At 42.8% G+C, this 12572-nt stretch overlaps 1 protein-coding gene across 1 annotated transcript in view; it reads right to left on the bottom strand.

The window, feature by feature from the left end:
- Positions 1–12572, bottom strand: part of znf638 (zinc finger protein 638) — a 173599-nt gene that overhangs the window by 4305 nt on the left and 156722 nt on the right. The window contains exons 20-21 of the mRNA XM_043691939.1: positions 5865–6057; positions 3558–4073 (exon numbers count right to left, since the gene is read on the bottom strand). Coding sequence (XP_043547874.1) covers positions 3558–4073; positions 5865–6057 — 709 coding nt within the window. The remainder of the gene's footprint in view (positions 1–3557; positions 4074–5864; positions 6058–12572) is intronic.

The raw sequence follows: 12572 nt of genomic DNA, 5'->3' as shown, positions 1-12572 counted from the left end.
GAGTTACAGACACGCACCTGTACTGAGAGATCCCCGGGATCAGAGAGTTACAGACACACACCTGTACTGAGAGATCCCCGGGATCAGGGAGTTACAGACACACACCTGTACTGAGAGATCCCCGGGATCAGGGAGTTACAGACATACACCTGTACCGAGAGATCCCCGGGATTAGAGAGCTACAGACACACACCTGTACTGAGAGATCCCCAGGATCAGTGAGTTACAGACACACACCTGTACCGAGAGATCCCCGGGATCAGAGAGCTACAGACACACACCTGTATTGAGAGATCCCCGGGATCAGTGAGTTACAGACACACACCTGTACCGAGAGATCCCCGGGATCAGAGAGTTACAAACACACACACACACACCCCTGTACTGAGAGATCCCCAGGATCAGTGAGTTACAGACACACACCTGTACGGAGAGATCCCTGGGATCAGTGAGTTAGACACACACCTGTACTGAGAGATTCCTGGGATCAGTGAGTTACAGACACACACCTGTACGGAGAGATCCCCGGGATCAGTGAGTTACTGACACACACCTGTACGGAGAGATCCCCGGGATCAGTGAATTACAGACACACACCTGTACTGAGAGATCCCCGGGATCAGTGAGCTACAGACACACACATGTACTGAGAGATCCCCAGGATCAGTGAGTTACAGACACACACACCCCTGTACTGAGAGATCCCCAGGATCAGTGAGTTGCAGACACACACACCCCTGTACTGAGAGATCCCCAGGATCAGTGAGTTACAGACACACACCTGTACGGAGAGATCCCAGAATCAGAGAGTTACAGACACACACCTGTACTGAGAGATTCCTGGGATCAGTGAGTTACAGACACATACAAACCTGTACTGAAAAATCCTCAGGATCAGTGAGTTACAGACACACACATGTACTGAGAGATCCCTGGGATCAGTGAGTTACAGACACATACAAACCTGTACTGAGAGATCCTCAGGATCAGTGAGTTACATACACAAACTGTACCGAGTGTGACAAACAGATGTACTGACAGATGCATGTAACACCTGAGACTTTATGAAAAGGGTCTCAGAGTACAAACACAAGTAGGGTTTGCTAAAGCTGCACAGAGCACTGGGTTCAGTCTCAACTGGAAAACGTTTGGGCATCATGCTTTAGGAAGGTGTGAAGGCACTGGAGAGTGTGCAAAAGAGAAACAGGAGAACATTTCAAGGGATGAGCAATTTCCATAATGCAGATACACTGTGAAAGTTGTAACTTTTCCTTCGAGAAGGATGAGAGAGAATTCGATAAAGGTATTTAAAACGTGTGGGATCTTGAAAATGTTGCTGCTGGGAAAGGGGGATTTGTGTTATGAAGTGATGCTGGATAGGCTGGGACTTTTTTCCAACGGGAAAGAGACTGACAGGTGACCTTACAGAGGTTTATAAAATCATGAAAGACATTGATAAGGTGAATGGCAAGGGTCTTTTCCCCAGGATGTGGGAGTGCAAAACCAGGGGGCATTCTTTTAAAGGTGAGAGGAGAAAGGTTTACAAGGGACATGAGGGACAACTTTTTTTTAAAACATAGTGTGGTTGATGTGTGGAATGAACTGCAAGACAAAGTGGCACATCCAGGTACAGTTACAACTTTTAAAAGATATTTGGATAACTACATGAAGCACAGGCAGGTGGGACTAGTTTAGTTTGGGAACATGTTTGACATGGCCTAGGAGGACTGAAGGATCGATCTCCATGCTGTATGACTCTATGATTCTATAAGTAGGGAAAATCCATTTGTTGAAGAACTTGGAATCAGGGTGTATAGGTTTAAGGCAATTGGCAAAAGTAGCAAAGGCAGAATGAGCAAAAACTGATACATCAAACATTTATGAACTAGAATGTAGAGCGTGACAGTGTGGTGGAGGCAGGTTCAGTCAAGGAATCAAGCAGTGTTTAATGGTCACAATGACTGAGATAAGATGAACTTTAAGTTCCAGATTCATTAAATGAATTAAAATTCCATAAGCTGACATGATGGGATGTGAACCTGAGTCCCCACAGCCTTTGCTCAGTGTCAATATTACCACTACGCCACTATCATCTTCATAATCTTAGATTAAACCACTCTATAATTCCAGGAATTATAACTCCCTGCAGGTACATTCTTGGGAGCCAATGTCCTTTCTAATGTGTGGAGTCCAGAGCTGTGCAAAGTTCTCCAAGTGTACTCTGATAATGGCTTTGCATAACTGAAGAATGACTTACAGACACTTGAATTCTATTCTTCAACAGAAAAGACTAATGGTTTATTCTCTGTGAAATCCTAAATCTCTGTGGTTTTTGAATTTTGCATCATTTAGAGAATATGATGAATAATTGAGCCCCCAAGATAGGTCCTTGTGGGACACTAGTCATTTTCTAATATTTAGTTGTATAAGACTTTAGTTAGGCCATATTTTTGTGGCGTTCTGGTCACATTCTCGGAAGGAGAGGGTGCAAAAGAGATTTACCCAGATATGACCTGGATTGAAGTCTAATAGCTATAAGGTGAGATTGGACAAACTTGGACCGATTTCACTGGAGTGTTAGAGGCTGACAGGTGACTTGATAGAAACATATAAAATTATGACAGGCCTAGATACGGTGGAAATGTCAAATACTATGGGACACTGGTTTGATTTTGATAAATTTCATCACATATACTGAGATACAGTGAAAAGTATTGTTTTGTCTGCTAACCAGACAAATCATACCTTACATCAGAGTAATGGAACAGAATTCAGAATATAGTGCTACAGCCACAGAGAAGTTGCAGAGCAAGACCAACTCTAATATAAGAGAGGTCCATTCATAAGCCTGATAAGTGTGGAAGCATGTGTTCTTGAATCTGTTGGCATGTTTTCAAACTTTTGCATCTTCTGCTTGATGGAAGAGGGTGCAAGAGAGTATAACTGGGCTGTGAGGGGTCTTTGATTACGTTGGCTGCTTTCTCAAAGCAGCAGTTAGTGCAGAGTGAGCCAATGGAGGGAAGAATGTTTTTTTGTGATGAATTAGTCTGCGTTCATAACTCTGTAGTTTCTTGTGGTCTTGGGCAGAGCAGTCGGTGTACCAAGCTGTAATACATCCAGATAGGATGCTGTCTATGGTACATCTGCAAAAATTGGTAAGAGTCATTGTAGACATGTCAAAGGTGAGAGGAGGAAAGTTTAAAGGAGGTGTGAAGCATGCTTTCCCTTTTACACAGAGGGTGGTAGGTGCCTGGAATGTGCTACTAGGAAAGGTGGTAGAGACAGAGATGATAGTAATGTTTCAGAGGCATTTGGACAAGACACGTGAATAGGCAGAGCATAGAGGGACCTAGTGTAAGCAGATGGCATTAGTTTAGAATGGCACCATAGTTGGCACAGACATGGTGGGCCAAAGGTCTGTACTGTTCTTTGTTTCATTTAGAGTATCTGGCCATTTTGTCCATTCTGTTGCCTGCCAATCAGCAAGTTTGCCAATAATTTATATTCCATCTGGAGCTTCAGCTTGAACAGTTCATTCCCCAGTATAAATCACTCACCTGCTCGCTGCTCCAGCCTTGTCGACTTGGTGCTGTCTCCTCCAGAGCTAACAGATGATGCAGGAGTTGGGGTTAGACTGCTGGGTTGTCCCACTGTTTTGGAGGAAGGTTCACCATCCCCACCTGATGAAGGTGCTGCTTCCTTCTTGCCAGCAATGGTCCCAGCTGCTTCTAGTTTGGAGTCTGATAGAGGAAGGACTTTACTGGGTGCCGATGCAGGGGTATCAGATGGTTGTGCTGGAGCTTTCTCCGATTCTGCCTCCATAGGCTCCTCCTTTACAGTTGTCTCAGTCTGAAGCTGGTTTTCAGGTTCAGCTTGGGAAGCAGACTTGGCTAGGGGCTCAGCCTTGGCTTGGGAAAGGGCCTTGGCCTGAGGTTCAGCCTTGGCCTGGGCAGCAGTCTTGACCTGAGGCTCGGGCTTGACTTGGGGAAGGGCCTTGGCTTGGAGTTCAGGCTGGCTTGCAGGTTTAGATTTCAGATCCGTTGTCTCCATCACCGTTGTCGATGTATCACTTGCTGTGGGACAAAGACATGGTTTCTTGTGAACACGTATGCATAAAGTTAGACCAAGTTGACAACCCAGGAAGAGGCCTTTCAGTCCACCTGGTCTATGCTCTATCTCCACCATTTCTGCAATTAATTCTTTTCTGGGATGGAAATGCAGTTACAGTCTCCCCACATCCAGAAGCTTATCACAGATATCTCAAAAAAGTATTCTTCACACTTCCCTAGTAATGCCTTTGGAGTTGGGATTTAACTCTAACTTAAATTGGAATAACCATCCTTTGTGTTGTAGAGCCCAGTTTCAATCATTCCTGCCTCAGCCCAGATGTTACGGAAAATCTTAAACAAAAATTAAGGATCCAAAATATGGTAGCTAAATTTACCAATGCCACTAAGGTAGGAAAGTAAGTTGATAGGAAAGTAAATTTATGTAAAGTAATCTAATTAAATGAGTGGACAATAATTTAGCAGACGGAATACATGGGGAAATGTGAACTTGTTAACTTTGGGAGGATGAACAGAAACACTAGTTAAATGGACAGAGATCGCAAACTCAGTAGTATGAAGTATTCTGGTAAAACAATCACAACGTTAACTTTGGGTTCCGTCTCCACCTATTGATTCACTCTTTTCGTACCCACCCCTCTCCCTTGCCATCAACATAAGTATCAATCTTTCCTAGCTATCAGTTCTGATGAAGGGTCATCAAACTTGAAATGTTAATTTTGCTTTCTTTGCACGGATGCTGCAAGAGAAGGGAATGAATATTTGTGGATGTGGCGCTAATCAAGCAGACTACTTTGTCTTGGATGGTGCTGAGCTTGCTGAGTGTGGGGAGTATTATAATATACACCTGACTTTTACCTTGTAGATGGTTGACAGGGCTCTTGCTGCGGGATTCCTTGCATCTGATCTGCTCTTTAAGCCATAGTATTTATATGGCCAGTCTAGTTCAGATTCTGGTCAATGGTGATCTCCAGGATATGCATGGTGGGAGATCCAGCAATGCTAAGGCCACTGAATATTGATATGATCATGCTCTCGCATTTGTTACTTGCTACTTGTCAGTGCAATCCTAGATATTATCCAGGTCTTGCTATATTTGAATACAGGTACTGAAGTAGTCCATTGAATTGTGAATGGTGTTGAACACACTTCAACTTACTTTCCTACCTTAGTATCATCAGTAAATTTAGCTACTATTCTTTGGATTCTTTATTCATTGTTTGAGACTTTCCATAGAAACTGGGCTTAGACAGGAGTGACCATACGAACAGTGCTGAACACCCACACTTTTGACCTTATGATGGACGAACATACAACTCAACATTCAGAGAGACAAATCTGTTGCACCACTGTGGAATTTATAGCACAGGAGAAGCTATTTGGTACAGTCCAACTACTACACAAGATTTCCAACTTCTTTTCTCTTCTCCCAACTAAATTACCCAATTCCTTTTAAATTATACTGAAGGAAAATAACAGTAGATACTGGAACTCTGAAATTAAACTTTCAAAATACTCTGCAGGTCTGTCAGTATCTGTGAAGAAATACTTCTGTCTGATGAATTAGCAAATGCACTTCCAGCATTTTCTGTTTATATTTCAATAAACTACCAAGATATTCAACTTTACATACTGTATATTGTCCTCCATCACAGTTCAAACACAGGACTGGAACCCTGGATGTGTTAGGTGTGCTGTCTGGATGGACCCAGAGATTCTGTGGAATGTGTAAATTCTGATTCCTGGGCCTCCCTGGTTGACTGTTACTGTGTGAGAAATCCAGGACAATGACTTTACCTGGAGTTGGTTCTTGTTCCTTGATGTCCATTGCTGCCTCTGTCTCAGCCTTTTCTGAAGGTTGGGCATTGGTTTTAAATTTACCTTCAGGAACCTGATCCTCAGAAGTGCCTTCCTCTTCACCCACTTCATCTTCACCCACTTCATCCACAGTTACAAATTCATCCAGGTTAAAGGGAAAGATGTCCTTTTCCTTTGCAAATAGAAAAACAAAACATATTTCTTAGAAGGAAAATTCAGGACATTAGCACTGGTTCGTTGAAACTTCCTATTTTAACTTCCTTCTTGTTTAAAAGAAAATGGTCTGTTCAACTGCCATTGGTGCAAGAATAAAACAGGGCCACTGCAAATCTGCTCAGAAGGCGTTTAGGTAAATGAAGGGAGTTGTGCTGAAAGCATCAGAATGGAACATAATCCAGTACAACTCTCAGTTTTGAGCATGAGATCAGGAAAAAGGTACAACAAGGAATGCAGTCAAGTCATTCTCATGTAAAAGCAGGAAAATTAGAACCTCACCTACTCCCTTTGCATTAAAATAAAGCCATTGATGCCCCGAGGTGAGGCTTTTCTAACATGATAGACTTACTTGCAGTTTCAGTAGCATAACTGTACAGCTCCATTCCTCCCCAAACCAACAGAGTGCTTCAGTCATAATTCACCATTTTACACATCTGTGACTTCAAGACAACTCTGTGCTGTCCTTTGTCCAATTCTGTACTCCTGTCTCTCCCTGATGTTTGCACCCTCGCGCTGTCCTGCTACTCCCTTTCTGCTGAACTATCCATTCCTTCCCACACCTGCCATCTCTTCAAGCTATCCCACTGCCTGCCTCCTCCCTTCCCTTTCTTCCAGTAGCACCATCCATTCCACCACCTCTCACCAAACTATCTACTTTGGCTCTCCTGCTTGTTCCATTATCCAGATTGTGGAAAGATCACATCTTTTTATTCTTCCTTATTTGGATGTTGGACCAGAATTGGAAACAGATATTACTTTGAACCAGGACTGTAGATGTTGTAGTTTTAAAACGTAACAGTTACTAATAACTGTCAGAGTTGGACTGTTGCATGGACTGCAGCAGAGCAAGGATGCAGCTCACCACCACCTTCTCAAGGGCAACCAGGGATGGGCAGTCAACACTGGTTCAGCCAACCAGATCCATGCCCCATGAATGAATTTAGTAAAGACAATGGGGGAGCAGGGAAGATATTTGAGACTCAAAATGGGTCTGCGTTCAGGGCAGGTTTTGCCCAGTGACAGACTGTTGACTGGTTTCTCATTCAGGACCAGGTGTTTGGGCCAAGAAACATCAACATGATACCAACTTTCTGATTGGTTCCCGGGCAGATAGATAGGATCGCCTCTGCAATGAAGTAACCTAAAACTGAAGGATGTTCACTCATGTGCTATAAACTAGTTCCTCTAATCAGTGACTGAAGAATCAGTGTGTCAATCATCCAGTACATTTAGTAAAGAACTGGAAGGACTTCAGTCATATTTTTAAGGTGAGGGGAGAAAGATTGATAAAATGATGGGCATTTTTTTTTAATACAGACAGCGGTTCGTGTTTTGAATGAACTTCCAGAGGAAGTGGCAGATGCAAGTACAGTTACAATATTTTAAAGACATTTAGATAAGAACATGAATAAGAAATATTTGAAGGGGTATGGGCCAAGCGCAAGCAAATGGGACTAGTTTAGTTTGAGATTTTGCTTGACATGGACTGGCTAGATGGAAGGGTCTACTTCTGAGTTGTATGGCTTTGTGAAAGATGATGATCAAAGGCCAGAAGGGCTTGGAAAAAGAAAAAAAATGACTCCTCGTTGAATCCTGCAAACTACTGAAGTTGCACCATGATACTCCACATTTATGTTTCTTTGCTTGTCTGCATGCCTATGTAGGAGTTTAAAAAGTGGTTAGAATTCAAGTGAGTAGCTTTCTGGAGTGGATTAGGAGAAGAGTTTAGCAGCAAAGGTAGTTGAAGATCAATGGCAGATGTTTAAGAAGATAGTTCATTGCTCAGAGTAAAGATATACTGCAGTGGAAAGGAGGATTCTAGGAAAGGGATGTCAACCATGGTTAATCAGGAAATTGAAAGATAAAACAAACAATGCAGCAAAGATTAGTGTTAAACTAGAGGATTGGGAATGTTTAAAGAAAACAACTAAAACATGACCAAAGAGAAAAAAAGGGAGAATATAAACTTTGAGGATAAACATGCAAGGAATATCAAGCTGGATAGCAAAACCTTCTTTAAACATTTAAAGGAAGAGATGCCAAAATTATAGAGTCATAGAGATGTACGGCTTGGAAACAGACTCTTCGGTCCAACTTGTCCATACCAACTAGATTAAATAAATTTAATCCCATTTGCCAGCATTTGGCCCATGTCCCTTTGAACCCTTCCTCATTTTTTAATTCATTCATAGGATGAGGGCATCGCTGGCTAGGCCCAGAATTCATTGCTCACCCCTAATTGTCCAGAGAACAGTTGAGAGTCAACCACATTGCTGTGGGTCTGGAGTCACATGTAGGCCAGACCAGGTAAGGACGGCAGATTTCCTTCCTTAAAGGACATTACTAAACCAGATGGGTTTTTCCAACAACCGACAATGGATTCATGGTCACCATTAAACTGTTCATTCCAGAATCATTTTTTATTGATTTCAATTTCCACCATCTGCCACGGTGGGATTCAAACTTGGATCCCTGGAACGGTGTCTGGGTCTCTGGATAACACCACTAGGCCATGGCCTCCCCATGTTCCTATGCATATAGCCATTAAGATGCCTTTTAAATTCACCACTTCCTCTGGCAGCTCATTCCACTCTCTGCGTGAAAAAGTCACCTCTTAAGTCCCTTTTAAACCTTCCCCTTCTCACCTTAAACCTATGCTCTCTAGTTTTGGACTCCTCCATCTAGGGAAAAAGCCTTGTCTGCTTACCCTATCCACGCCCCTCATGATTTTATAAACCTCTATAAAGTCACCCATTAGCCTCCGATAATCCATGGAAAATAGCCCCAGTCGATTCAGCCGCTCCCAAAAGCTCAAACCCTCCAACCTGGCAACATCCTTGTAAATATTTTTTGAACTTTTTAAAGTTTTACAACATCCTTCCGGCAGTCGGGAGTCCAGAATTGCATGCAGTACTCCAAAAGTGATCTAACCAATGTCCTGTACAGGCGCAACATGACCCTCCAACTCCTATACTCAATGCACTGACCAATAAAGGCAAACATACCAAATACCTTCTTCAGTATCCTAAATATCTGTGACTCCATTGATTCCAATTTCAAGGAACTATAAACCTGCACTCCAAAGTCTCTTTGTTCAGCAACACTCCCCAGGATCTTACTTGCCTGGATCTGCCTTTATAAAATGCAGCAAATCACATTTATCTAAATTAAATTTCATCTGCCATTCCTCGGCCCATTGGCTCACCTGATCAAGATCCTATCGTATTCTGAGGTAACCTTCTTTGCTGTCCACTATACCTCCAATTTTGGGGTCAATGCAAACTTACTAACTATACTTCCTATATTCACATCCAAATTATTTACATAAATGACGAAAAGCAGTGCTTAATGCTGCACCACATCATGATATCTCTATTTGTCTCTCTACCTCCTTACTCTTCATGTAACTACATTAACTTTTTCTTAAACCTCTTGCTCTACTCGCTCCCTACCATAGTACTGTATGCCTTCCCTTTCAAATGTGAATGACCTATACTTATTGTCTATTACAGTCCCTCCCAGTGACAGTCACCGATGTATGCATTCACAGGAACCCGAATAATTTCTTCCTATGTCATAATTTCTTGCTTCTTAAGTTTAAGAGTTCTTACATTGCCCAGTACATACTTAGCCATCCGCTGTCCAGTTCCTGCCTGCATTTCTATTGCATTTGTGTCATGCCCTTCCACATCTCTGACCTCAATTTCTTTTCATTTCCCCAACCCCACAGTCCTTCAGGATTATGGGCTTATCCCAACCCTTTCTTATAAGTCTTATAGCTATTCAAAAATGAAAAACTGATGCACTACTCCTAATCGGCCACATTGTGTGTGTCTGGGCTCTTTAGAAATGCACGCCATTTCACATATGCCACAAGTGAATATTTGGCAACTGAACTATATAGAGGTTTATAAAATCATGAGGGATATAGATAAGATGAACAGTAGATGTCTTTTCCTTAGGGTGGGGAATTTCAAGACTAGGGGGGACATATTTTTTAAAGTGAGAGAAGAAAGATTTAAAAAAAGACATCCGGAAATGTTTTTACACAAAGTGGTTCATGTGTGGAATGAACTTCTAGATTTCGAACTCCCCCAGCCAAGGGAAAAAGACCCTTGCAATTCAGCTATCTATGCCTTTCATGATTTTATAATCCCTTATAAAGTCACATCTCAACCTCCTATTCTCCAGTGGAAAAGGTCCCAGCCTGTTTTCATAACTCAAACCCTCCATTCCTGGGAACATCCTGGTAAATTTCTCAGATACTGAAGCAGTCCACGTTTAAATGCAACAAGATCTGAACAATGCCCAGGCTTGGGCTGACAAGTAGCAAGTAACATTCGTGCCACACAAATGCCAGGCTTGGACCATCACCAATGAGACACAATCTAATCACGACCCCTTGACATCAATGCTGTTATCAACATTGAATCCCTCACTGAATCCTGTGGGTTACCATTGACCAGAAACTCAATTGACTTGCCACATAAACACAGTAGCCACAAGAGCAGGTCACTTCCTGACTCTCCTAAGCTTGTCCACCATCTACACGACACAAGTCGGACTGTAATGCAATACCTCCCACTTGCCTAGGTGCAGCTCCAACAACACTCAAGTTTGAAGCTATCCAGGACAAAGCAGCCCATGTGATTGGCACTACATCCAAAAACATCGACCCCCTCCACTACAGACTCTCAATTGCAGCAGTGTGCAGTTCAGAAATTCACCAAAGATCTTCAGATAGCACCTTCCATCTAGAAGGACAAGCGCAGTAGATACACAGAAACACCACCCCCCCTGCAAGTTCCCCACCAAACCACTCACTATCCTGACTTGTGTCAATCACTGTCACTGGGTCAATATTCTGGAAACCCTTGGGTGATAGCGTTGTGGCTCAACCCAGAACAGGTGAACTGCAGTGGTTCAGGCAACAGCTCACCACCACCTTCTCAAGGGCAGGTATGCATGGGCAATAAATGCTGGTCAGCCAGCAAAGTCCACAATCCACAAACGAATTCAAAATAACTTTTCTGAACCCTCTCCAATTTAATAATGTCCTATCTACAGCAGGGCGACCAGATCAGCGCATAGTACTGAAAAAGAGGTCTCATCAACTCTCTGTACAACCTCAATACAACGTCCAACTTCTAAAGGTCTGAGAAATCAAGGCAAGTATGCTGAACACCTTCTTAACCACGCTGTCTACCCGTGATGCAAATTTCAAAGAATTATGTACCCGAACCCCTAGATCTCTGTCCTTTAACATTACCCAGGGCTTACCTGTACAAGTCATGCTTGTTTAATCAATATGCAATACCTCGCATTTATCCAAATTAAATTCCATCTGCCACTCCTCAGGCCATTGACCCAATTATCAAGGTCTTCTTGTAATCTTAGATAACTTTCTTCACGGTCTACTATATTATCCATTTTGGTGTCATCCATAAACTTACTAACCATGCCTCATATTCTCACCCAAATCACTCTCATAAATGACAAACAAAAGCAGATGCAGTACAGATTCCTGTGAAACACCGCTGGTCACAGGCTTCCAGTTCACAAAACAACCCTCCACCACATTCTGTCTTGGCCAAAGTTCAAATGTGAATAACTTCTACTTGGGAAAAGATGAAAAATGACGACTGAGAACCATAAGACAAGATTTGAAGAGCAGGGTTGAGGAGATCTGATGAGGAGGAGAATAGAAGGAAGCAGCAGGGTGAGTAGCAAGGAAAGAGAGCAGGTCCAAAATGAGCATAAGGAGAGAATCAAAGCAGCACTAACCAGAGATAGAGAGAAGGTAATAGGAAAAAGTCAAGAGATTTGGGGGGCAACGAGCCACGAGGATGACAGTAGAGGAGAGAACAAATGGGAAATGGTGGGGATGGGAGATGAGGGAAGGCATGAAACTGAAGGCAGTGTGGCTGAGGCATATGGTCAAAGATAAGAATGGAAAGTTAGGATAGAGCAAGAGCAGAGTGAGAAGCTGAGAGAGAAAATCACCGCTTCTTTCTTTGGAATTTTGCTGCTAGTCTTGCGATCTTTAATGCTTCTCTCAGAAGTAGTCTGAAAAACATGAGAAGTTTATCTTTTTTTTTAAAGATGATCTTCAAACTACTCCCTGTCCTGCGAGCTTCCATCAACATGTTCTGACAATGACTGCAAAAGGAGAGAGAGAGAGAGAGAGAGAGAGATTGAGGAAAATCAGCTGGGGGGCAAAAAACAGGGAATAGAAAAATAGGGACTGTCACAGGTACTCACAGCCAGGGAGGGAGGGAACGAAACAGAGTAAAAGCTGGAAGACAGACACAGACAGAGTGACAGGGAAAGAAAGGGGGGTGGGAGTTGGAAGTGCAGAGATGAGAGCGCGAGCACTACAGAGCAAGGCAGAAAGAAGGGGAACAAACAGGTGAAGAGAGGGGGAAAGAGAAGTGAAAAAGGGAGAGATGTGATAAGGTGCAGGGAAAAGAG

Source organism: Chiloscyllium plagiosum, chromosome 1 (assembly GCF_004010195.1).
Source record: "Chiloscyllium plagiosum isolate BGI_BamShark_2017 chromosome 1, ASM401019v2, whole genome shotgun sequence".
In the NCBI taxonomy this organism is placed as follows: Eukaryota; Metazoa; Chordata; class Chondrichthyes; order Orectolobiformes; family Hemiscylliidae; genus Chiloscyllium; species Chiloscyllium plagiosum.
This window is presented reverse-complemented; position numbering and strand designations above follow the sequence as displayed.